Raw genomic sequence first — 27,260 nt, 5'->3', positions numbered from 1 at the left:
CGAAATTACACAACTGCCATGTGTCACACAGGACAGGGCAGACTGAACCCAAAGGGCTGCCTTGTTCAAAGTGAATTTCACCTTTCCACTTTAAGACATGTCTGTGTGGACCCAGCAGGAAAATTCCTCAGCCTCCCAGGAGCCAGGGATTTCAGGGTCACTGAAACACAGCATTCCTTAAACAACATGGTCTGAGTCACTACTGCAATGCTTCCAGTGCTGACGGAGAGAGCAGAGCTGAAAAGGGGGTGCAGAGCCACCCCAGGGTCACAGCCAGAGACTGCAAAGCTTCCCAGGACTGGGCAGTACCTGAGTGCACAGTGCTGGAGTTGCCTGCCAGGATTTTATCTTGGGCACAGGTTTTCTTGGGTTGTATCTTGGGCACAGGTTTTATCTTCGGCACTTTGAAATTTACCAAACAAACAAAACACTGCAGACAACGCTCCAGGTTGAAAGAATCAGCACTGCAGCTGTGCCAGCAAACACTGCGAGAGCTCTAGATAAGGGATCAGGCTGCTGCGGCAGTGTAAAGTACATCGTGTTTTTGAAACCAAGGTAATGAGACAAGGAATAAGAAACACATACAAAATTGCAGCTACAAATATTTCAGTTACATGCTGGGATATTTCAGAAAACTTTCTTGAATCTTCCTTCCTTCCCTGACCTCAACTGCTGAACTGAATTTATTTCATTATTTTAATATGAGGATGAAAGAGAAACAATTCCAACCTCAGGTTTGCTCTTTCAAAGGCATTAAAAAATGAATGCAAGTTTGTGAAATACATTTCAAAATACTTTTTGCAAGGAACTTTTTTCAATGCATTTTTTTTTCCACAGACCCACTAAATTGTCTTAAAGATATTGAACAGGGAGCCAGGATCTGAATAAAATTAAAAATGTTAATGCAAATTGACATCTCATTTGAAAAGACTAGATCTAATTTTCTAAATATTAAAAGAACTTGTATTTATCTTAGATTCTGATGAAAGGATTGCATTTTACATGGAGCTCCCCCTAAATTTATGCCTATCAGATGCAAAAACCAAGTTAAAAGGAATCATAGAATCACAGAATCATTAAGGTTGGAAAGACCTCTAAGGTCCTTGAGTTCAACCAGCAGTGCCGGGTTCACCACTAAATAATACTGAGCAGCTTAGGTAGGAGTGGGGCTGTGACACGTGAACAACCTGCAGCTGCCTTTCTGGAATGCACTTTCCAGACCACAGCCATAACCATCTTTCCTGTTCTTGGAGGAGTCACTACCTCTGTTTGTAAGAAAAGGGTAAAATCAATACCACTTATTTAAATCTGCAGTGCTAAATCTTCATAACTCTCCTGTGTTCAAAACAGCACCTTTCTCAGAGAGGCAGAGTAATTGATTCAGCTTAGCCCTAAGGGAGTTATAACACTGCTCTTCTCCCCATATTTATGATTTTCTCATTTTCATGATTCATGATTTATGATTTTAGCCCCTTCGCTCAGAAAGAATAATTCAGAAACTTTTGAAGTCTCTTGTAGAACAAGAGTAATCTCTTGTTTGTTACTGAACAGGACACATCATGTAGGACACCTGGTGTGGTTGCTGTTGAAGTATGTAATTCCTGCTTGCCTTTGATTAAATTCTTACAAGATTAAAGAAAATATTTTATAAAAATACCTTAGGCCAGATAAATTTTTCTCATTTTGAAATGTCATAAACAGCTTGAAACTCAACCAAACTCTCTGAAATGTTTGCAGACTGAGCGTCTGGTACTGTATGTGGCTTTATAGTAAAGACTGGGGAAAGCACTGAAAATTTTAATAAATGAGGACCTTAGATAGCTCAGTAAATTGAAATTAACATCATAGTGACACAGTCAGCCAAGCAAGGGAATTGACTCATCTATAAAATAACCCTATCCCATTAGTTTTCAGGCTGATTAGGATGTGAGGGCACTTATGACTGCAGGAGGGAGTGACACAGGTGTCAGTGCCCAGGGCTGGTGGGGGAACAGGGCAGTGTTGCCCTTAGCAGCACATCAGCACAGTGGTGTGGCCACATCCTGAGCTCACGTACCTGCATGTCCAATCTCATTTGGAGGACAAAAGGAAAAATCAGGTGAAGTTTTCAGAGCTCTGTCTTTGGCATCAGAGCCTGTTTGAGCCCTTGGAGACACCAGCTCCCACTAGCATCACAAAGCAGCTGCAGATGCAGGGCTGAGTGCTTTTACACTGCACACATGACTTTTTCTACAAACACAGAGCAAACCCAGGACAAAGTTTCACCAGCTTTCATTTATCTTTTGGTGTGGTAATGAAAAGGATCATCATCAAAGAGTGTTGGAATCCTGGGTTCAGAGAATTTTAGTCTTGCACACAGCACCCAACAATGTTCCTTTACAATTACCACAAGGAGACTTTTTCATTTGTGGAAATAGAGTTTGGTCTGCCATTCCATCAAACCCCAAAGGTGGACTATGTAGCATTGGGAGACTTACTTTACTAACACCTAACATAAAAATGATTAAAGAACATAAGCATAGAGAAAAAAGATTTGTTGACCAATAGACACCTGATTGTAATGATAATTTTAAAGCTTGGAATTTTGGAAGAAGGTTTGCTGCAGCTCTCTTTGTACTTCATGCTGCTGCAGGAGCAGCCTTGAAACAATTGAATCAATTAGGCTGTTGGCTAAGTAAGAACTCTCATGCCATTTCTCTCGCATTGAACAACTTGTTAACAGATGTTCAAAGTGTAAGACATGCAACTTAGCAAATAGCAAATAGCAATAGATTTCCTTTTGTTAGTGCACAGACACGGATGCAGACTTTGATGGAATGTGTTGCATGAACCTTTCTGACCATTCTGTATCAATACACAAGAGCATCCAACAATTAGAAGAAGGTCTCACTAAACTCAAAGCTGAAAGAGGATCATGGTTGGATGATCTGTCTGATTGGTTGAGCCTCGCTCCACTATGGAGAGAGATTTTGAGAGTGGGCATGTATGTTTTGATTGTCATAGTCATCATGGTACTTGTACCTTGTCTACTTCAGTGTATCTGACAATGGTTTAAGAAAGCAGTTAAAGCAGTGTTCATGGTTCAAACAGGAGGGGGAGATGTTGGAATCCTGGGTTCAGAGAATGTCAGTCTTTCAGTGCTGACAGGTAATGATCTTCAAAAGCACAGTGCATTTGACCTGAGGCCTTGGGAAGAACTTCCCAGATTATATAATAGCACTGAGATTGTTGCTGTGTAATTAAAGTTTTGTCACTGGGTGGAATATGTAGAGATGTAGAAAAATAAGGTTTATGGGATTTAGTAACAAGATGGAGGATTTGGGGCATAGGTTTGTTCTTCTTTCCTCCTTCTTCGTCACAAATCTAGGTGTTTGGTATTGGTTCAAAAAACCCGCAGTGTGGATCATGAATAATTAGTTATTGGATTATAAGTAAAAATAAATTAGTTGGCATTCCATAATTGGATAGTGTGGACTTTAAATGGCCTTGGAAGTTAGAACTTCAGGGCCATTTTCCACCTTGTTAACTTAGAGGCACATTCTGTGCAGCTGTGCTACAGATAAGAAATAATAAACATCAATTAGAAGAAGCCCCTGGCATCTCCTGCATTTCAATCTGAACTCTGAGTAAAAGAACTCGTGAAACAGAGGCAAAGAAGAAAAGAAACGAAAAGGAGAAAATTAATAAAAGAGGATAAGGGCCATTGAAAACCCAATAGTCTGCTACAGTGATTGGTTTATGGCCTCATTTGGCAGCAGTTTTATTTATCAGGTGTGCAGCTTCATTGCGTGTCTTACAGCCCAGGTGCTTCAGGAGTTTGTTATCTGCAGGACACTGTGCTCTTGTTTCCAGAATAGATGATACCCGGCACAGGACTTGTTCTGGGGTGAACATTACAGTAGACCTGATTCTCCAATCAGTTTTGGCACTCTGTCTCCACAGATTTCTGTGAATACAGCAGGAAAAAATGTAGGTTGGAGATCAGACCTTGCATTGTTGACAGGTTTTGCTGAAAAACAAGTGTTTTACAAAGCACGACTACAAGAAAAATAGCTGTACTTCAGTTTCTGCTATTGCCTGCCCTTCGCCAAACCCAACTAAAATTTTGTGGTACCACTTGGGTGATGGATCATTCACTATCTCACACCTTTGAAGACAGGAAGAACAAAACAGTAATGCTTGGAAATTGCCCTGCTGTGTCCTCCGCAACATGGCAAAAGCTCACACAGTTGAAAGCTGTAAACATATTCCAACTCACATTTATTCACGTTACTGCTTTCACATTGACGTGGTGCAAGATACTGCTCATTTCAAATGGAGCCACTGACATGCCCCAGTAAACTCTTGATATCTTTCAGACCATGAATTAATACTGTACTCAGAACATTAATAAATACTTGAAAAGTCTGTAAATGACCTATGGTGAACTCCTTTGTAAATTTACCTTATTTAAATGTATTTTTTTCTATGTCAAAATACATTACACCATGAAATGATGGATGCAACTGTTCTGAGAAATTGTGTGCACCTGATATGGTCTTTATCACTGCTGTAAGTCTGCATAAATTTGGGATTGAGCAGGATGTGATTCTGCAGAGCCAAAAGAGATTTGATCTTAAAGTGCTCATTTTGCTCTCACTGAAAGCACAGCAGCAGTTCCCAGGGAGATCCTGTGGGCTGGTGCTCAATGATCTGATGCTCCGGCGATGCCTCAGTCCAGGGTGAAATTCTGGATGCTTCAACTTCATCCCAAGATGAAATGCTGGATGCTTCAAGCTCCTCTGAGTTCTCTGAGCACACCACACCTCCTTGCATGCGTGTGTGCATGCATGTGTGCGCTGCTCCCCATCCCCACAGAGCAAAGCCCGGCAGCTGTGCTCAGCACTTTATGTCCCTGACTGTGCCCTTTAAACACAGCCTTCGTGGCAGATGTGGTTGCCATTGATCAGGCTGAAGGTGGCCAGGGAGTGGTTGGTGCTCTTGAGGGAGGTCATTCGTGTCGTGCTCCTGGCCATGCTGTGGGAGCGGATGAGGAGGTGAGCTCTGCAGCACAGCAGCTGGTTGTTGAACTGCTTCCGAAAGCTCTTGCTGAGCAAGTAGAGAGCAAAGGGGTTGACACAAGAGTTAGTGAAGGCCAGGATCCGAGCGCAGATGCTGGCAATGAAATGCAGCACTGAGGTGTCCACCTCAGAGTAGTGGTAGGAGCGGTATAAATAGATGATGTGAGTGGGCAGCCAGCAGAAGGCAAAGAGGCACACGAAGACCAGCACGGTCCTGGCCAGGCGCTTACGGGACTCAATCTGGATGAAGAAAGAGAAACACAGATTAGCTGCTATTCCTAGCTCAGACCAGTGGCTGGCTATTTTTGCCAGTGCTGCAGCTTTCAGGCTAACATATGGAAGGTGGCATGTCCAGAGCAGGGAAATCTGGACTGCAGGTAAACACAGTCAAGAACTCTCCTTGTCTCTCCTCAACCCCTTTCCCTAATAAACAAATAATTCTGAAAATTTATTACATAAGAAGTAGTCTTTCCTTTCCTGTTTAGAAATAAAATTCCAATGGCTTGTCACTTTGCAAAATCCCAGCTCTGGCAACAAAAGTGTGGACAATCTTCATTAGTTATCCACACATAATATATATAATCATATGTAATTTTAATATATCACCTTATTATTATTACTATTACTATAATCAGTTATCATGTGGGAATCTGGAATATTGCACAGAGCTCAGAGGCAGGACATTCTGCCACGGGGCCATGTGGTGTGTGTACACAAAAGTGCTGTCAAGAGCTCACAGCCCTTTGAGACCAAGTGCAGCACTCAGAGTCTGGAGGAGATGGAGAAACAGAGAGAGGATATTCTGTACTTGGAGAAACACCAAGGCAGCAGCGAGGTGGACCCTTCAGCTGAAAGCACTGGAGCCACCAGGAGAGAGCTACAGGTGGTGAATCGATGGGTGACCACCTTTCAGCATAATCTGAGCTTTGTCAGGGAAAGGTGCATTCACAAAGCCAGCTAGCATGCAGTATAACCTTCATGCAGACCAGCCACACTTTTGTTTTACTTACTTCTACAGGCTTGGACTCAACCCAAAGGTATTTCTCAACTGAGGGGAGCTGAGATAAGCTATACCTTGTCTTTTGACCACAAGTGCTGCACACTAAGGTAACAAAGCCACTGAAAAACATATCTCTCTTCCTAATGAACACAAAAGCCATGAAGGAGGTTGCCCAAAATGAGAGGACAGACAGGATTGCCCAGAAAAACCTGCTAAAATGCACTGACTCCCTGTGTGAAGTAGTGTGACCAGAGTTTGCAGGATTGGAAAGTGTAACACTGCTGACCTTTTAGGGCTTCCTAATGTTCTCCTCTGTGGTAATCCCAGTAATGCTCCCCAGACACTCCTAGGGAATTAGCTGCATCCCACTTATTGTATTTAAATAGGATGTGAATGGCCTCCAACTGGTCCTGGCCCCAGCCCTGCTGCCCTTGCTCCTGCAACAGTGTGGCCACAGTGCCTGGCCAGGCTCCCAGGACACTTCCCCATCCTCATCCCCCTTCCAAGCTGCACAGGTAAATCAGAAACTGAGCATCTTACACAGGCTGATCTATTCTCAGGACAGCTGCAAGCAGGAAGCAGGCAGGAGAGACATGACAAGCCTATTTTGACTTTATTCTGTGCCCCTTTAACGGCACCAACTAAAAATCAGCCATTGAGCTCAGGAAGGACTGACATGTACCAGGTGATAACGTCTCCAGAGAGCAGGCTGAAAATTAAATCCTTTGAGAAAGGGCTCTCCTTGGCTAACCATATATGCTTTTTAAATGTATTCTTAATTTGATATAGGGCTATTGAGGCCACATCTGCACTATAAAGAAAGGAAGCAACGCAATAAAGAAATCGATACCAGTTATCTCAAATGGAGACCTATAGCACTTGAGTGCACAGCAGGACAGGAATGATGGACGGAGAGTGCTACAGTGCAGCCTGGCCTTTTGCTTTCTTTAGAGCTCTCTCCCCAAAACCAAAAGGGGAAAGGGCTGCTTGTACTACTCACTTTATTGCCACTAATCAAAACAGCCATTGAATCAGCAGAGGAATGGCCTGCGCGGGGGGGGTGCGGAAGATTTACACACATTCAGAAGGGAAAAAGGATAAGGATTTCAGGGATCTCACACCATTTGATGGGCAGAACCAAAGTCTTTCCAGCCCTAATGATTCAGCACAGCACCTGAAGGCTATGTGAGATGATTGTGTTGGGTCAGCCTAAGGTGGAGGTGTCAGCTGGGTGCAATTGAGTGGACAATTGCGCAGCTTAGAACCATTTGTGCCAGTTTAGCTGAGGCTGAAGCGTACCTCCTTTAAAAGGAAGAGGTAAGGCAAGTCAGATAAATGCATCAAGGTAAACAGGCTGTTTAGAAACAGGCAAGGTTTTCTCTCTGACAAAGCAACTTTGTGAAGTTTTGATTTTCTCCTATATTACCCCTTTGCTTCAATCTGTAAACACTTACTCAGCTCTGCCTCTTCCCCTGTATCCTAGTCAATACCTTCCTAGGCTTTGGCAAGGGTCTCCTGCTATGTTTGCCATGGTAACCACTCTGCCAAAGTCTCTGAACTTACAAAGAGGAGATGCTTTAACTGTTTAGCCCTGCATCATGGCTTCTTTCAACCATTTTCATTCTTTTACCCCACCTAATCTATTAAAATCAGCACGATACACGGTTTCACAGTATAAATTTTCCTGTATTCTCTCTCTCCTCCCAGATTCACAGAGAATGTGGATTTTTGAAGAAAGTCAAATCTCTACCTGTTTCCTCACATGCACATTTCCTTCCACGGGGATGTTGTAAGCACTCCGGATCAAATTCTTAGCAATAAAATAATAATATACTGAAATGACAGATAGGGGAATGATATAAAATATGAGAAATGATGCCATTGAGTGAATTTTGGGATGCAGCCCATCTGAATGTGGGTAAGGAGCACAGCTGATAAAGGTTTTATTAGTCCCTTTGTCATGGAAAGGGTGCAGATCTGAAAACACTGCTTCAGGGATGGCAAGCAACATGGATACAATCCAGATTATAGCAGCTCTCACACAAATCTTCATCAGTGCATGGGATGCTTGGATCTCCATTGGCCTTACTATAGCTTTATACCTAAAAAACAAACAAAAAAAAGGAAATCGTTTATTGGCCTAAACATTCGAGCATAGTATTCCTGCTTTTCCCTTCTGTTCAGAATTAAAACCCCAATAAAGCCATTCTTTACTCCAGATTGGATTTTTTCTGATGTTTTAAATTTCAATGTTTTCAATAGATTTCTCATTTTAAATCAGAGCCACCTGTCATCAGTTCATTCAGTTTCATGTGTGTTGATTATGAGTTCATTTAATTTGTAATTGACCTGACAAAGCACAGGGCTCCCTGACATTAACATGTTAATTAATATTAATGACATTAATATATGTCCAAATAGCATTAAGACAGGAAGTGCAATCATAGACTTCCCTTCAAAAGTGTACAGCAGCTTAAACCCCTTCACAGAATAGTGTTGAAGGAAACTGGGCTGCGATTTTGCCACACATTTCCAGTTGTGAGTATACTGGCCTCCTTATTTTTTCTCAAGCTACAAAGAGCATGTTTCCTGTTTTAATTGCTGTTTGGTGGTGTAGCTGGCAAGAGTTTTCTCTAACTCAATGCATTCAGGTTAAGCAGCCAGAATACCTAACTGAGCTTCTTGCAGGAAAAACTCCACATTATTGCTTGCTATTCTAGATATGTAGATATATTTTTTTATTTGAAATTTTGTCTTTCATGATTTCAGCCTTTCAGAAAATTGTACTTTAGAATCCAAGAATATCACAGAATTAAACTTATTTGAAATTGGTCTGCACAGTGAGAGGAATGGAAAGCATCAGTGCTTCATATATGCTGGAGCCCTGCTCTGGCAGGATTTGACACTCCAAGTAAACTGCAACTCGCATATGCATTTAAGAAACATGGTAGAAGAAAAAACCATAATTAGGAAGGAGTATCTACAGGTTTCACAAATTAGCATGTAAGGTCATTATTATAACAGTTACAAACTGTTAGATATTTCTTTCAGGTTCTGTCTCACTCTGCCCATGGTGCATTTGATTCCCCTTTGCTCACTGCTCCCTGGGGAACGGTGTGTGTCTGGGTCCTGGGCTGTCCCAGCCCACTTTGGCATGGCAGGCATCCCATCAGCTGCTCCAGAGTCCATTTCTAAGCTCCTTCCAGCATCCTGGCTCCTTCACACAGTTGAACTGGGCACCCGGGTGGGAGCAGAGGCAGTGAGCACAACACCCTGCCCGAGTCCAGGCAGCACACCAGGGCCCCTCCACACGCAGCCCAAACCCACACTCTACAGACACTCCATGACTCCCCATCTGCTATAGCCTGCATTATCCGAAAGCTCAGAATCTGAAAGAGGAGCCCATCAGTCCTGCCCTGTTTTAACTGGGTAACTGCTTTATTTGCAGGCTAAGCATGCATTCAACTTCTGATTATATGCAATATCCTGCTCAGCATACTTAACTTTCCATTCATGTAAGTATATATGTGTCTCCATATCTCTGTGTGAATTTTATATACATACACATACTTATATTCATGTATACATAACTACATACATAGTTACATACTTTTTTAATGAAGACTGTATCTGGACATTTATTTTGTCATTCGCAGATATTTTTTCATACATGTCTTGTGTAGAGGACATTTGCTTTCATGTACTATGAATACCGTGCTCAGTAGTTTGCTGTTTAACCACTTATGCTCCAAGCTCCCCTTTATTCCAGCTGTAGTGGCCAGACACAGTATTTTTAAGGCTTGCTTAGCACCTCTTTAACTTCCACTCTGAAACTGGGGATTAAGTGGTGTCATACCACAAAGCACAATCTTCCAGCACCAGATCATAAACTCAGGCAAAGAAAGTCACGGCACTTAAACAAATATGATGCTCCGGCTATTGCAGTCATAAAACAGAAGTGCTAGGCAGATTACTAAAGGAGTGTTGTGGAAATAGCTCAATTTATAGTCTCATTGTCCAGATATAGATTATTGACAGAAACACTAGCTCACTGAAAGTCTTCAGTAAACCTTAAAGAAGAGAAATGCAAAAGGAAATTAATAATATATCAAGGTATTAGCAGATTTATTTGGTTCAAAGTCTTTCTGCAGATGTCTACTGTATTCTTACCAACATGAAATGTTAGCATGATTATTTCAGGGATTTTCTTACAAAATATAGACAGCTGAGAGAATATTTTCCAGTATTATTTTCCAGGAACGTGGATAAGTTAAAGAATATAGAGAAAGCAAAATTGTTTGATTTTTATTAACATTAACAGAGTTGGAATAGACAAGAAGTTACTCCATTTCAAGTTATTAGCACATTTTAATTAGAGATGGCATTTACAAACAATTTAATTTGGACAGAACATAATTAGAAATGTTTAGGAATGCTGGCACTGATTACTAGGCCTTCAGTTTCTTTTTAAAACCTCCTACAGCAGATGTAAAAGATCTGAGAGAGGTTTTAATTGCAAGGGGTTCAGTGTAGACTCAAGACACGGGAGTGAAAGAACAGAAAGATAAAACAGAAGAAACAAAACTAGAAAACAGACGTTGAAAATACAAGTTCTCAGGTGCAGAAGCACAGGTAGGTACTTTCTTAATAGCCTGACAGTCAAATTAAATTATTTTGCTGACTGTGTGACTCCCTTGATTGTGGGTTAATTTATTCAGAAATCTCCAGTAATCTCTGCTAGTCTCTGAGTATTGATGTGTGACTGATCTGTACTGATCTGGTAGGAATCCCCATTTCCAGTCACCTTGCTGATGTGTCAGTGGGCCTCTCCCAGTTTGTGTTTCAGCTGCTCTACTCTCCCACGCCAGCTTGGGCTCTGGAGAGCAGCTGCAGGGGCTGCTCCCAGAAAGGGCACGGGGGGTGGGGGATTCACATGAGGAATGGCCCCCCAGGCTGCTGCTTGGGCTGAGACACCACTAGATTTTCCTGTTGCTGGTGTTCAGGGTGTGAAAAAGCTGCACCTCCTGGTTGGCTTCTGAGTGGGGCTCAGAAACGCCGTCACTCCTTTTCTTTTCCACACCACTTTCCTGGCAGGGTCAAGCCTGGGTTTTATAATTTGACATTTCTTCAGAACTTCATCAAGGTAGACTGGGTTTGAGTAGAAGCTCATTCTGCTTTTCAGCATGTGTATTTCCAGTTTGTATGTCAAATAATATTTCAAGCTTTCCACAGCTTTGTCCCCTGCATTTTGTTTTTCAATGAGCTAGCCTGAGGCACGTAACTTTCCCATATTTAACATCCAGCATGTGAATATTTCAATCCACTTTGAAGGGGACATTGATGAATATACCTATACACCTTAGAGAAGCCATGGACATCATGGAGCTGAGCTTTCATGCAAAGGTCTTGCCACAGCATTATTTTTAACCCAGGTAGAAACATGGGCTCTTAGAGTATGTGTCACATTGCATGTTCAACTGTCTGCAGTAGATCTAGACATGGCACTGGACTGATCCCCTCCGCTGCTCGCACATTCAGTCTCTAATTATTATTTGAAATATATATATATATATTTTTTTTTTTTTTCAGCTAAACTTTCCCTATCAGCTTTTAAAGAAATTTTTGGAAAAGCTTAAAAACCAGAGGTACAATTCATGCCCTACAACAAAGGCCAAAACTTAAAAATATGCCTTCTGAATATTCAGTTGAATAAAAAGGACACAGCGAAGAACTCATGCCAAACAACTCAGATGAAAATGACTGTGTTGCTGATCTGATCAGAAATATGAAAAAGATGCTGATCTTTACTACTGCTAGTGCTTGAATTTCCCTGTTCTCACTTGTGAAGCAGCAACTTGCCATGTACACTGCAGCTAACAATGACCTCCCAGCCAGGATGGATGCCAGTCAGCTCCTTGTCTCGCAGTCTCACTCACAGAAGCCCTCAAACAGAAATTACTCATGGGGCTATCCTCAGTGCTCTTAATACAATTGCAATTCATGAGGCACTGTGAGGATTTCCCCCCTAAGGAAATCCTCCCCACACCAGACACAGTGACCATGGTGCTGTCCCTATTCTCCAGGTCAGTCTCCAAGAGGAAGTGGGTGATTGTGTGGCTTCAACCCGGAACACCTGATCACTTTTTAACTTAATCCCCAAAATTCATTGTGGATTGGTAGGAGCCCACACAGCACGTGCATCTCCACTGAATCCTTGAAAATGTCTTTTATGCATCCCTTAGGATCTCTATCGTGCTCATTGAGTTATTGCTTCTCACAACTGAAGCTACTGAAATGACCATAAACCACTAAAATGTGATGCACCCAAGGTCTTTGTGTAGTAAATACTTTCCTGCTGAGGTTACTATGCCAGGGAAACAGGAAAACTGTGTTGTTGTCCCTGTGTTAATTATAATGTAACTAATGATAGCATCACCTAATGTACTCTAAAGCTCACAGTATGCAAACATTGGTTAATACCATGCACTTAGCCCCAAAGCTGCAGCTTCAAATATAAACACAGAAGAAGGTGTAGCATGAAAAATACAGTTACAGATATACTGTCCAAAGATACCAACCAAAATATGCCTCCAAATGGATGTCAAAGTTTCCTAGGTGTAGTTTCTCTGTTGGTACAAAAATATTTTAGCCATCTTTGTGCTCCTCAGCTGAGCCAAGAAAATATACACCACCTGAAGTATAAACAGGCTTTGCCTTCAAAGCCATACTGCCTATATATTTCTATGCATAGAGCGGCTGCAGTTTTGCTCTCTGGGGAAGAAAGGACCTTATCCATAAAGACTGCAGCCTCAGTGCTTCCTTCACAGCTTTTTCCTGTCATCTTCATCCACTTACTTGTGCCTGTTACAACAGCCACAAAAATTAAATTAAAACAACTAAAACATGGGGAGGAAAATAATTTGTTTTCCTGGGATTTTAAATTAATTTAGCTCCATATGACTAACTCTCTGTTTTGTTTTTTTTTTTTTTAGGGAAGCAACTTTCTGCTGTGTGGAGAAGCTGGTGCTATAGGCAGCCTCAGTTTGCTCTCCTCTTTTATGATTGCTTTGTATTAATGCCTTTCTCCCTTCCCTTATGCCAGCAAGAAAAAACTAATGTACATGACCCAGGAGTGTAGGGAGCAAAATTGGCTGAAAGAGGCTCTGCCACGGAGTACTGCCCTTTTCTATCTCAGTCCTTCCAAGCACGTCCATCTTTCTGCAGCTTAACCTCAGACCCGCAAGAAATATAACAGAAAAAAAAGCCTACCCATCCTTTCTCCACAGGAAAGGAACACCACCCCTCCAAAATGAATTTGCAGGAGTCCTTAATTGTCAAGGAAAGTTTCCTCCAAGCAGTATCACCTATGTCCTACACCATTTACATAAATAGATCCTGTGCCCCACTCCTGAATTTTTATAATGGTTTAAAAACCAAGTGTGTTAAAGCCTGTTCAAACAAGATTTCAGAAGCCTTGTCCACCCTTGCTTCATTACCAGTCTCACTGTTTACACTGCATCAGGCTGGTGGAAAGATGTGCCATACTGACACTTTCTGTTTTCTCTCTGAAGTAAGGTATCTGCTTACAAAGTTTTGAATCTGTTTAAACTGAGCTATATTTTGAGAATCTCTCAAGCTAATTTGAGCTAATTTGAATCTCAAAATTAAATTTAAAAAGCAGGTGTTGGCTGGAATGGAGTGATGTCTTACAGAAACAGTCATGCAGATTGCTGAGAAGTGAAAACACTGAGTTCTTCCCAGTTCTAGAAAACGAGCTCCTGAAATTGCCACGACTTCCTGCGGTAATGATGGAAGAACTGCCTCTCAGTCAGCATGTCCCCCATACTTCTTCTGTTCCCCCTTGTAACTGAAATGGGGAGAAAAGTGCAATTTGCAGTCCCTCTGATCCCCAAACATCTGTTCCCGTTTGTAAGGTTAATGTGAGCACATTGGTCTGGCCCTGGCCCGAGAACAGACCGAACAAAAATCCTTTCACTGAGATTTTGTAATTATGTTCTACTAGCATCACATTATTGTTTTGCCCACATAATATGAAGGACTGGCTCAATTACCATTCAAAAAAGCCTCAGGCAACAGAGAAAAATTGATGCTATGGAAAAACTGCATAAATGAAGAAGATGGAGCCCTGTTGAGTGTGATGCTCCACCTGGAAAGCAAGAAAAAAGTCTTACTAAATATCCAAAGAAATTTATGACAAATGCAATACCACAAACTTTCCTTATTGTTTCCACCATGGATGTTATGAATATTTATAGCTCTGAAGACAATTCAGTAAATCCACAAAATTGCTAGACTGTCTAACCCATCAACACACTCCAACAACCTATTCTGGGTCTATCTGCTTTCTGCATACTTAGTTAAGATTATCATTATTATGCATGATTCTTGAGTGAACATCTGTTATTAAAATCTTCAGTAAATTGCATATGGGCACAAAGACATCTCTAATGGGCAAATCTTAAATACATTGTCAGGTACTGCCTACATTCTCTTTTTATTAACTTAACATATAAATGAAAAGAAAAAGGAGGCATTGATGGAAGTGGCATAGTTCTTACTTTTAAAGCATATGTTCAAAATTCAGTCTGTATACCTGCATACTGCTACATCATCCTGGAATATGGACAAATCAGAATTTCAGTCCAGGAATGTATAAATTCAGAATTGAGACAGGGTGTTTTAGAGAGCACTGAACTGCACTACATATTGGGGAAGGAGAGCTTAAACACTAGTCATTTCATAGTGAATGTGTTATTCCTAACCATAACCATCCACAGCCTAAAATATTTCAGAAATTACCTATACATATGAAAAACAATGGATTAGAAGGTTACTGCAGGAAATAAAGAACAACAGCTGCATGGATGACGCTTTTCTTATCAGAAAATCCCCCTTTGTATTTATTCTCAGAAAGTGATCTTCAGCCTGATGCCAGGTTAAAGATTTCAGTGGGGCCAGCTTCACAGTTCCTTGTGAACAGATGTGAGACCTGCTGTCTGAAGCAGGGATGGGACCCATTCATTTACAGAACCACAGAATATGCTGAATTGGAAGGGACTCATAAGGATCATTGAGTCCAACCCCTGGCCCTGCACAAGACACCCCAAGAGTCACACCTTGTGCCTGACAGCATTGTCCAAATGCTTCTTGAGGTCTGTCAGGCTTGATGCTGTGACCACTTCCCTGGTGAGCCTGTTCCAGTGCCCAACCATCCTCTGGGTAAAAAACCTTTTTCTAATATCCAACCTAAACCTCTCCTGACACCACTTCAGGCCATTCCCTCTGGTCCTGACACTGGTCACCACAGAGAAGAGATCAGTGCCTGCCCCTCCTCTTCCCCTCATGAGGAAGTTGTAGACTGCAATGATGCCTCCCCTCAGTCTCCTCCAGGCTGAACAAACCAAGTGGCCTCAGCCACTCCTCATATGGCTTCCTCTCAAGACCCTTCACCATCCTCATAGCCCTCCTCTGGACACTCTCTAATCGTTTAATATCTTTCTTACATTGTGGTGCCCAGAACTGCCTCCAGGACTTGAGGTGAGGCCACCCCAGTGCAGAGCAGAGCAGAGCAGAGCAGAGCAGAGCAGAGCAGAGCAGGACAAACCCCTCCCTGGCTCAGCTGGCGATGCTATGCCTGGTGCCCCCCAGGACACGGTTTAGAAACATCCTTTAACTTCAAAACCAGCAAGCTTCCACACAGCTCTCCAGCACCAGCTAAGCACTGCACACATTTCTATGGGCTCAGTGCCTGGGTAGAGCCAGAGGGATGTGCCTGCTCTGTGTCATGTGATACCAGAACACATGCTGTTGTTGGGATTTCAATGTGGTGAGCATCTGGAGTGGAGCTGGGAGAACTGGTGCTGGGACTGGGGCCACTAGGCATGAGAAGGAGCAAGACCCAGGGTTGCTTTCCATCCAAGGATTTGCTGCCTCAGTCCAAGTCTTTAGGGATGTCAGCAGCTTGGGAGTGGGGGATCTGCATGCCTGAGGATTGAACCCTGACCAGGGCAACTAAAGGTGGGGCCTCAGACATGAACCCCTCATTTCACTAGAGAATCTGCCATATTTCTCCTGAAAGCACCACCTTTGGTGCATAAAGACAGCATCACTGAGTTATCTGAGCAGGTGGCATAACTGCTGGATATCCCACAGAGCCAGTTATAGAAATTCATTAGTTTCTAAAAATGGCAGTTGCTCAACACAAAAAGTTCTGCCTGTGATGTACAATAAATCAATACTGTACCTTGTTTTGACAGAGAAAGACGAGCTCATCATTGAGCTAAAAATTAGCACTTCCATAAGCTATAGCAGCTGTGGTGTGCTTACCTTAATTTTGTGGAAATAGAATAAAAAGCTATATATATTTAGAACCAAGGCCAGGTTGGATGAGGCTTTGGGCAACCTGGTCTACTGGAAGGTATCCCTGCCCACTTCTGGGGGATTGGAAGTAGATGACCATTAAGGTCTCCCAACCCAAACCAGTCTATGTTTCTATGATTCTGTTAACTTTAGAGAAGCACATTTCTTAAAAGTTAGAAGCAACTTTCAAATCAACTGACTGAGAACATAAATGTAAAGGGGCAACACTAACTATACATTAGTCACTGACTTCCAGCCTGCTCCCTGGTGTCTCCTACCTTGCCATGAAAAAAGCAGGGCAAAAAGCTGCCCTGGATAACAGAAAATGAGGAGTCATGCCAAAACCTCAAAGAAGTAATTAAAAAAATCAATATGCAACAGATGGGGAAAAAAGCAAAAGTAAATGACAGCAAGTATTGGAGTTTTAAAATGTTGGTGGCTGATAAGGGAAGCTGAGGGAGCCAACAAATTATCAAAGGTCACTCTGTAATTGACAAATGTGCATTTTTAAATACATCAGGAATAAAAAAAAAATCAGTAAGTCAGCCATACACATAAATGGTGACAATATGAACAATGATGAGACAAAGGGAAAAGCAATAACCCGATATTTGTCCTCAGGACCAAATATGTAGGAGATATATGTGGTTCTATACTATGTGTACAGTACTACAGACATAGCAAAAAACTTGTGAGTTGTATTAAAGAAGATGTGAGCCAACATCTGCTAACACAAACTAATTTCACACCAGCAGGCCTGAATAATTTGCACCTAGGAGTATTAAAGAAACCAGCTGAGGAACAACTGGTGTTAATTTTTTTACAGATCTTGAAAAAGTGGTGAATTTCCTCAGAAGTGGAGAACTGTCTTCAAAGTCGTGGTGTTCAGAAAAAACTGGATGGTGTGATCAAGAAAATTGCAAATATTTGGGCTGCCCAAGGCCAGTTGTAGAGAGAATAAGAGATAGGTTAATCCTGCTAACAGGTGATAATTAATATTAGTCTGTCTTGTTTAACACACAGCAGATTTCAGGGTTTTTATGTTGTCACAACATGATAGGGGATGTAAATAGTGTGCAGGCCATGCTGGTGTACAGAGGAGCTGCAGCTTTCATGGGCATGTTGGCACAGGTGACAGTGCACGTAGATATGCACATGTGTGAGCCAGGGTACATGTGGTTCTCCCTCTCCTATCCACACAATCCCTGTCCCACTCCCACAGGACAAGGGTTAAAACTAGGACTCCTGGCCTGGGAAGGGGGAGTCCCAGGTGGGGACCCTGAGCCCCATGCTTCCCTAGCAGGGCATCAAGCATGGTGGTAAAAAGCAGTATGTGGAACCATTTGTAGCCTGGGTCCTGCGAACAGGCTCTAGCTGCAGTGTTATTTATTGTGCATATCAGCTGCCTTGAGCAAGCTATAAAACTTTTGCTGGAAAAGTTTGCAGGTGACACAGTGGCTAACCAGACTGAGAATGTTGTAGACTCATTGGGATAAATGGCCATAGTCTAAAAGAAACCATTTTAACTCAGTTATGTGTAAAATAGTATATACAGGAGCCAAGTGAGCAGGAGATGCAAAAAGCTAGCGCTCTGTTAAGGAAAGAAAAGATAAGAGAAGACATTAGAATGACTCTTCTGCATGTGACAAAATGAGATATCCTGTGGGATTCTCATAGTGTCGTGGCTTTAGTGTAATTCAGTATAAAGCTAAGCCAGTTATATGATGCTTAAGTCCTTTTTGTGGCTTCAGGAAACATAGGTGTCGTAAGACATCATCACTACTATATGAACCTCCAGCAGCATGTAGGGGCTGAACAATCTATTGCTATCCCTGACTGCTCTAGTCACAGAGACATAGAATAGCTTGGTTAGGAGGGGACCTTTAAAGGATCAACAAGCCCAACCCCTCACAATAAGCAAGGACACCTTCAACTAAGTCAGGCTGCTCAAAGACCCATCCAACCTGGCCTTGAACACTTTGAGAGGCAGAGTATCCACCACTTCTCAGGGCAACGTCCCTCCAGTGCCTCACAACCCTCATCGTAAAAAGTTTCTTCCTTATGTCTAACTTAAACCCGCTGTCTTTCAGCTTTAAATGATTGCCCCTTGTCCTTTACAGGCCTTGCTAAAAAGTCCCTCTCTCTCTTTCTTATAAACCCTTTTAAGTATTGAAAGACTGCAATAACCTTCTCTTCTCCAGACTGAACAACCCCAATGCTCTCAGCCTTCCAGTTTTGCTCTGAGTTAGGTTATTATGCAGTGGTTAGCGGCCAGATGAATTTCAATTTGAAATATGATAGAAGTTCTAAGAAGAGAGGGTAACAGAGTGCCAGACACACAAGAGAGGGCAGGGTGATATATGCACTTTTAATCTGAATACTCAGAAAGCAGCCTCATGTCACTGGAAACATTTGTTCTAATCCAAATCCTGTGAGATATTCAATAGCCTCTGTGCACAGATGTGGGCAAGAAATACTGCTGAATTGATGGCTAGTGCAGTATCTCCTAGTCCTGCATCCACGTCTCTGGTTCTCCCAGGTCATTTGAGCATTCACATCTCAGTCTCATGCTTCAGGGTTGCCTGAAGGTGTGAGGAAACATTTTTTTCTCTCAGGGTGTCATGGTACTGTTTTCTGTCCTGCCATCCCAGGAGCTGCAGGAACTGACTGTAGCCAGAGGGCAAGTGAGGACAGGATGGGCAGAGCCCTGACCACGCTTCTCCCTTTGATGCTCCAGACTTCTGCAGTCCAGTTAAACTGATCACTAGCCCGGCATCAGGAGGGGAGTTTCTGCAAGGGATCTCCAGCTTTCTGCTTCTATCGACAGCATAGCAACTGGCTTGCTGCTGGGATGCCTTCAGGTGCCTCAGCACTGTGAGGGGGCCATGGACTGTCCCCGTTTTCTGCCCCATGGCACAGGGACATCGAAAACCCTTGCTCTGCCTGAGATCCTATGCAGCAGACATTGTGGGCGGGGGGGGGGGGGGATTGCAGAGCCTGCTATGGACACGAGCTCATGGCCCTTGATGTCCTAGATTGTATGGGGTAAGGTGGGCACCTGGGTGTCATACTGCTGAAAAACAAGGTGAGGGGACTCCATAGGGACAGTGGTGAAGTCTCTTTCCAAAATAAAGGAAAACAGGTTCTTGCAATGGCTGTCTATGAGCAAAGCAGTTACTAGAGGTTTCACAGCATGGTTGTGCCTGCTTCTCCTTTTTCAGCTCAGCTCCCTCCGACTTTTCTCAGCCAGGCCATTGTCCACATTTGAACATCATGTAGTAAGACATGAACTGATGGGTCCACCATAAGCTCATCTCCTTGCAGCGATGGGGAAATCCCAGCCCACTGCTGGGACACACAGCTAGCAAATTCTCCACAGAGAGTTGCTCTCCTTAATAACAGCGTGTACAGCACCTCGTACTATGAGACCATGACAACTGATTGGGGGTTTTAGGTTTTACTGAAATGTAAACAATAGGTAATCTGACTTTTCTTCCTTTTGATTGCTTAAATATTGACTGTCTCCAGCACATTAGCACTGACTCTAAACTCAGATTTCCGCACCAGTCCCACTGCTATAAATGGGAGCTCTAATCTTCCTGGTTATAGAAGTTCATCTATTGTGTTTTGGCCATCTGCTCTGGTTAATCAAGATACTCAGAAAGTTTGTGCTGTTTGATCAGTTGCTCTTGGTGCAGATGGATTCAGGGGCTGAGGAAATGAGAGCTAAAACTAAGGGTGTAAAAAGTGTTGAGATTATATTGACACAGTGGCCAGCAACCAGGATCTAAGACTCCTATACATCAGCTGAAGGAGCTATGTGTGTATCACCCTGCATCGATCAGCATGTGGAGGGCAGCAGCACACGCTGTGCCAATGGCAAGGGTGGACATGGGGCTGCCCGGTGCTTCAGTGCGCGGGAAGGCTTTGGGCTGGGCCTCAAAGTCCCTCCAGTTTTCTTCCCTGGCTTGGAAGGATCGATGTTCTGGCTGAGATCACATCAATGGACCCAAACTCTCCACATGGGGTATCATTTTGCCAACTTGCATTGTCTGGATTAGAGGCTGTCTTGGTAGTTCAGAGTGGCTTTTTCTGCCACCCACTCAAACCTTCCTGGGGCTGCACAGTAAATTACAGCACAAGTAAAATGCTCTAAAATAGTGCCTTAGTGTCCTGAAGGTATTTCATGAATACTGTGACTAGAATGCCCAGAATAAATTCATAACCACTATGGACTTGGCACTTTGCAACTGATGGTATTTAAAACAAAAAGTGTCACTCTGTAAGTCAACTAAATGGAAATCTGTGTTGACTTTTCATAGCTTTTCATTAGGATGGCATGCTTCCCTTAGTTCTCTAGTGGAGATATAAACCAGTGATTGTAAAATAAAATAAATGAACTGGCAAATAGAGATTACACCTACTGTAGCATTGCAGGTAATATTAATAGTAGGGGCTGGAGACATCTAAATCATAGAAGAGATGAGTCCACTAAACAAAGAATTTTGCATGCTTTAAAGTGTATTTCTAGAAATTCTGGATTTATTTCTTTTCTTGCACTGCTGCTATTTTTAGGAGTGTTGTTTGAAAGTTTTATGTCTTAGATAAACAAACTGTCGTATGAGTTCAGAGGAGCATCAAAAGTTGTGTTCGTGATGCATTCCAAGAGACCCAGCAGAACTGGGAACCCTGCAGCATCCTTGCATCCATCCAGGCACCCAAGGCACTGAGGTCCACATTTCCAAAGCTAACATCTTCATTTCAGGTCTCCCACACGACCGCAATACTGCTGTCTGCAGCTGGTTTTACCACTGTAAGCCACCTAATCTGTGTAACGTCACTCCACATATCTCACTACACTGTCACTCCCTCCCTCCACAGGATTGCAGGCAGCTCTGGCTGGCAGGCACTGCTGCAGTTTTCCAGTACTAAAATCCACATAATCCAAGGTGCTTAAAGTAAAGATGCTGCTTGTAAACTCCAATTACATTTTACACTTACTCTGCTGTGTGCTTGTAAAAACAGCATTGCTTCAGGAAGGTTTCGCTGCATGAGCACCAGGGCATTTCGATCTTTTACGATGCTGACCTAACAGTAGGGAGCTATGATCAATGCTTGACGGCCTGGTTAATTCAAATGCAAATGTATAAACCCTGTCAGTCACGGGAGAAAGTCAATTAAATAAAGACGTCTCCCATGACATCGGCAATTAAATAGATGCTTTTCCTTTTGCTGTGCAAAGATTTTCCTTGATTTCCTGTCCCTTGCTGAGACAGCCTTGGCTGTTCTGCCTGGGCTAGAAGCCCAGGTGTCACTGCTCTCATGCACCCCTTACCCTTGCACTGAGGAGGAGGTGAAGGAGGAGGGCCGAACCCAAACTCCCTTTTTTCTGGAATAAGCTGAGCAGTAGCTGAAGAAACCACTGCCTCGACAGTGCAGAGCAGCAGGGCAGACAGATGTCCTTCCCCCTGCCAACCTCATTTACAGTCTTTCTAAAACACACAAACATCATGCACACGCATGGGCTGCTCTTGTATACTCACCACTGGTGCCTTATCACTCATGGAAGGTGGCTGTAAGCACAGCACATGCCTTAACCCTCTCTTAGCTGCTCTGAAAATTTGACGTACTTGCACGAGAACAGGTGTCAAGCTCCCGCTGCTCCTGCAAATGCAGCCAGACAGATGAAAGCACCGTGCAGCCAGTGGAGTGGTTCCACAGGAAATACTTTTCTAATATTGTAAACTCTTTTTTGCCCTTTCTTACATATTGTCTGAAATAATGATAAAATCTGAATGGAATCTCATGACTGTACACAGAGCCATCCTAAGCACCCAGGGACCCTCTGGCTGTCCCTTCCTGCTCAAACCTGTGCAGGCATGCTCAGCCGTGTCCATATGTGTCCACACAGAGCACTTGCAGGCTGGGAGGCTCCCACTGCAGGAAAAGCTGAGGTCAGCAGTTTGCCCCTCTGTTTCTCCTTGAGAAGTCTTCAAGTGAACAGTCGTTCCTGATGGGTCAAACCACTGAGCAGCTTTAGGTGCTCTATGCAGGAGGCTGGCACTCAGCCAAGTGGTTGCCATCACTGGCAGATGAGAGATTCCTAACACAGGGGAAAGTGGAAATGGAAAGATTAAAAGTATACCTCAGGAAGGCATATACTCTTGCACCAATGATGTCAGTGCAAAAACCTATTAAAACTGGGCCCCTTGTTTTCAGAAGGTGATCCAACGCAGCCAGGATGATTTGTACCATTGTTGTAATGCAGCATAAGTGACTCATGCTCTCACATACTCTATCTGCCCATCACACCTACCCACTGCTTTACACCTTGTGTTCTATTGGTCATGTCTCTGGAAATGACCCTCTTGTATCACACTCCAATGCTTTTCTTCACACACCAGACTTCTGTTTCCTGTGATGTCTCTCTAGCCATCACCATGATACAGTCAGTAATGCCAGAAGTTGTTCCCGCTTGCTTTTGTCAATGGAAGGATGCTGAAACCAAGAGGGTTGTATGATAATTTTTTGCAGATGATGAATTATAGACAAAAGGTCTGTAGTAAATTGACAAGTCTCCCTTTCCTTGGAGACCATGCCATGTGATGCTACTCAGAGTAGGTTTAGGAGGCTTTTCTCTCACATGTCTATGGCTTTGATTAATGAGAACAGGGACATTCACATGCCTCATGTGAGCATCTCAGGTGGAGTTCACATCACTGAACATTAACCATCTCACCACCATGCCCCTTTCTTCTGCAGGTGTTTCCCTTCAGGCAGTGCCATGTCTGTCATCAGAAATGGGTGTCTATGAAACCACCCCACGTGCCAGGCTCAGCAACTCACCTGCAGCAGGGTGTTGGGCTTCCACATCCGCCACAGCCCCCAACAGGCATTACCATGTTGATTCATATTCAACTCACATTTTGAAAGCTTTCCCTTTACATTTTAAGGTTATTTCCCTAATGATTCTGACATGATTAATACTGGGGTCTGTAGTTCAGGGTGACAGTTTTAAGTAAATAGACTAACGGGCTGTGAGCTGACAAAATATAGACTGTATTATTTTGTAACAAAATTAACCCAGCACTGCTGTTAATTTATCAAAATAGAAACTTCAGCAAACATAACAGATAAGGGACACTTGTGTTTCAATGCACAGCATATTAGATTCATAGACCTAACAAAGTTACAAGTTTCATTATTATCTCATTCTGCAGTGGACCACAGATGCATTACAAGAGGGTAAAATGACCACTTGGAAATTGGAACACTTAATCACCCGTGCAGCATGATGGTTAACAGGTTCCAGATACAGCTGAAGCTCAGAGCTTGAAGTCACCAAACCCCAAGCTTTAGGTCTTGGATAAAGTGTCTTAGCTGCTGTTTTCTGTTCTGTTCTATCACTTCGTCAAAAAGTGCTGTTCATATGCTGCTCAGTAAAAGCATTTGCAATGTTTACTTTGTGTAGCATGTGATCAGATAGCAATAAATCTCTCTAACATAATCTTCTTTGCAATGCCTTTTTCTTTTCCTTACACCCCTTAAAACAACTTACATTACAGCTTTGGAAAGATGTATTTTCCTGGAGAGATACTTATTGTTTTCCCAACATTTTCTTCAGAGTGGTCAGGGGGATCCAGACACCACATCAAACTCATGAGTAAAAGTGCATGTGGTCCTTCACTAGTGTAGTTTTCCTATTTTCATGGCACTTTAAAACATATTGCTTTAAGACTTTTATCTGCACATAGGTGTGTTTGTCATCTGCTACTGGGACAGACAGTGCTATTTTTATATATATCCTGACATGGAGGAGTGGACAAACATATTGACTATTCTGTCTCTGAAACACTAAGGAGTCATCTGCTTTTGTTGAGACTGCAAATACTATATTGAAATATGTGTGTGAACTAAATTGAAATATGAACAAAAGTAGTCTGGTGTTTTAAAGCAGGTTAGCAAGAAACAGTGGCATGCAAGGGACTACCCACAGCAATCCTAGTTTCACTTATTTGTGAGCAAGGATGCAATCCCCATGTCTTTTTTGATCAAAACAAAACTGAAATAATTTTTCACTCACTGGTTCTGTGTCACTTCATCATGGTGACAATGTATTCTTTAATTTCTTTTGGAAGCATCCAGAAAATAAACCAGCATATTTAATACACATTATTTTTTACTAAACATTATTGGAAGATGAAGTTTCTGAACCAACAGCACAGATCAGTTTTGACTGGCTAAGGGGCAAACATTTTAACCATGGGAAATACACAGGCTATGGCAAACTGCGATTCCTGGCTTCAGGCAAACTCATTTGAATATCTGAAAAATATTTTATGAAATATTGCCTCACATATCATTAACTTTAAGGAAGCAAGCCACTAGAAAGAATTGATTCTCACTGCACTTTAAATTGCTGCTCCAGTGCCTTCACACTTCATGAAATATGGATCAATTATCTTTTGGGCAAATATGAACATGCTATCTTTTAGCAGAGCTTCATTAATGGTATTTTCTCTCTCTGGTCTTTAGCTTCATCTGCTCTTGTCTCTATTTGAACTAATGTCGACTATTAGCTAAATTGCACAAACATTTAGTTTAGAAAAAGTATCCTGTGTTCAGTCTCCAACCTCCTGAAGTTGTATGCTAATAACGACCAGAAATTACCTGACGTGGTTCTTCTTCCCTCATTACATTAAAAATAAACATTTTACCTGAAAATACGAATTTGTAATTGTGCATTTTATGGAGTCATAATTAAGCAGGCTTCTTTTCAAGGCAATAGTAGCCAAGCTTACCTGTCAGCTGAGAGAGCAGTGAGAGTAAAGACAGACACCCCTACAGAGGTGAGCTGTATGAAGGGGATAAGTTTGCATCCAGTTCTGCCAAACAGCCACTCATCAGCAAGATACCTGCTGGCATCCACAGGCACACAAGTCACTAAAAGCAGCAGGTCTCCCAGAGCCAAACTTGAAATGAACAAATTAGGGACATTTCGCATGGATTTCACAGTACAGAAGATCTTAATCAAAGTGATATTGCCGATAAGACCTATCAGAATGATGATCCCGTAGATCGTGGGGATGGCATAGAGGAACGCTGGGTAAAACCAATCTTCCCCATGGAGGGAGAAGTTTGCACTCTGGTTGACAGAGATGTTGTAGAAAATGAAGTTATCTGTTTCTAGGTCTAGCAGAAGGCACTCTCCAGATGCCATCGTCCTACTTTGCTCTTCTTAGAAAACAGCTTTCTTCTTTGAAAGTCCTCAAATTATTTTCTTGCTTTAATTTTGTGGCTCCTTGCTGGCTTTAAACAGTCAGAAAAGTTTAAAAGTCATATTACTTTGTGACACATCTTGTCAATAACCAAATTGAAAAGCACCTGCAGCTTTCTCCACAGTCCTGTTTCCATAAGGTGAAAGGAGAACATGTTTTTGCGTTGTTGAATTGTGAAACTTGCCTTCTCCTCCTTGACTTGTCTTGCTGTTAAGTATTCCTCAGCTCTGGAAGGCCAATTATCAAATTCAAAGACCAGCAAGTGGCAGGCATTTTCACAAACGGGGCTTGTTAAACTCCCGGCCTCAGGTCTGCCCGGCAGCTCCGAGCCCGAAAGCAGGGAGTTACAGAAACAAGAACTTTCGGGAGTTGCTGCCACGCTGCATTGCCAATCTCTCCCGCTTTCGGTGCCTGCCCTCGCCAGCCGGATTTAAAGTGAGAGGGGAAAGCGGGGTTCGGCTGGCGGCTCGGATCCTATAGGCAGGATGTTCTGGACGTCAGTCCTTGCGCTGCTTCCCACGGTGTGCGCGGGCTGCCGGCAGCGCGGCGGGGGCGGCGGGAGCGCCGGGAAGCGCCGGGAAGCGCCGGCCGCCTGCTGGATGCTCCGGGCAGCGCCGCGCGGGGAGGGAGGGCGGGCGGCCAGCACCGCCCTTAACTCTTTAGGTGAAAAAATACACATCTGCTCACTTAGGGCTCCTGACGTGCGTCACCGGCTCGCCACCCACCCCCTCCCCCCAAAAACAATCAACCCCAAAATCTCACCCCCCCAAAAAACCCAAAACCAAATCTCCCCCCCAAAAAACCCCAAGCCCCCCCCAACAAACCAAAAAAACCCCAAACCCACCAAAACCAAACAACTCTACCCCAAACAGACCAACCAACCAACCAAAGCCCAACCCAGTTAATTTCATACTGCAAACAATGTGTTCAGAAAAGCCATCCCACCTTCTTCACTAAAAGCACACTTATTTTCCTTGCACTCAGGTATTCAATTGTTCCAGTGAAAGAGAATGATGATATGAAGCCAAATTCATCTTCCCCTCTCCTCCCTAGACAAGTGAAATTAATAAAGCCAATTAAGATAAAACCCAACATCGTCGTTAAGGTAGGCAAATGAACACTAGCAGTGTGAGCCTGAAGTTATCCAGGGAAGCCTGAATTCTGCACCTCTTTTTGTTAATTTTTTAATTTGGACGTAACAATACTGAGGGACAAAGTTCACCTCTCTATGCGATAATTTCTATTTATGAGGTACCCATCATATTGGCATCCACAGATAATGCATGTTGAGATGCAACAGAAAGAAACTTGCTTGGCTTATAACAGTCTGGAAAAACTCCTTCTTAGAACTGAATTAAGATATAAATATTACTGATGCCTTACTGCTTTATAACACGCTATTCATGAATATATACAAGGCCTTTCTGGACTGCAGAGATACATAGTTAATTTGGAAACCAGCCTGCAGAATTAAATGAAGCTGTAATTTATATTTTCTCTTGCCACTGCTCATTTTTGCAGGCAAAAGAATGTTTCACCAAC

At 42.8% G+C, this 27,260-nt stretch overlaps 1 protein-coding gene across 1 annotated transcript; it reads right to left on the bottom strand.

The window, feature by feature from the left end:
- Positions 1-4,907: 4,907 nt before the first annotated feature.
- GRPR (gastrin releasing peptide receptor) lies at positions 4,908-25,660 on the bottom strand (the record flags this gene model as incomplete). Its single annotated transcript, XM_082277453.1, has 3 exons — positions 4,908-5,300; positions 7,811-8,162; positions 25,242-25,660. 3 exons carry the CDS (start codon positions 25,658-25,660, stop codon positions 4,908-4,910), a joined length of 1,164 nt encoding a protein of 387 aa, XP_082133579.1.
- Positions 25,661-27,260: the final 1,600 nt, after the last annotated feature.

The sequence above is a fragment of the Coloeus monedula genome (genome assembly GCF_965178545.1).
Source record: "Coloeus monedula genome assembly, chromosome: 3".
Taxonomy (NCBI): Eukaryota; Metazoa; Chordata; class Aves; order Passeriformes; family Corvidae; genus Coloeus; species Coloeus monedula.
This window is presented reverse-complemented; position numbering and strand designations above follow the sequence as displayed.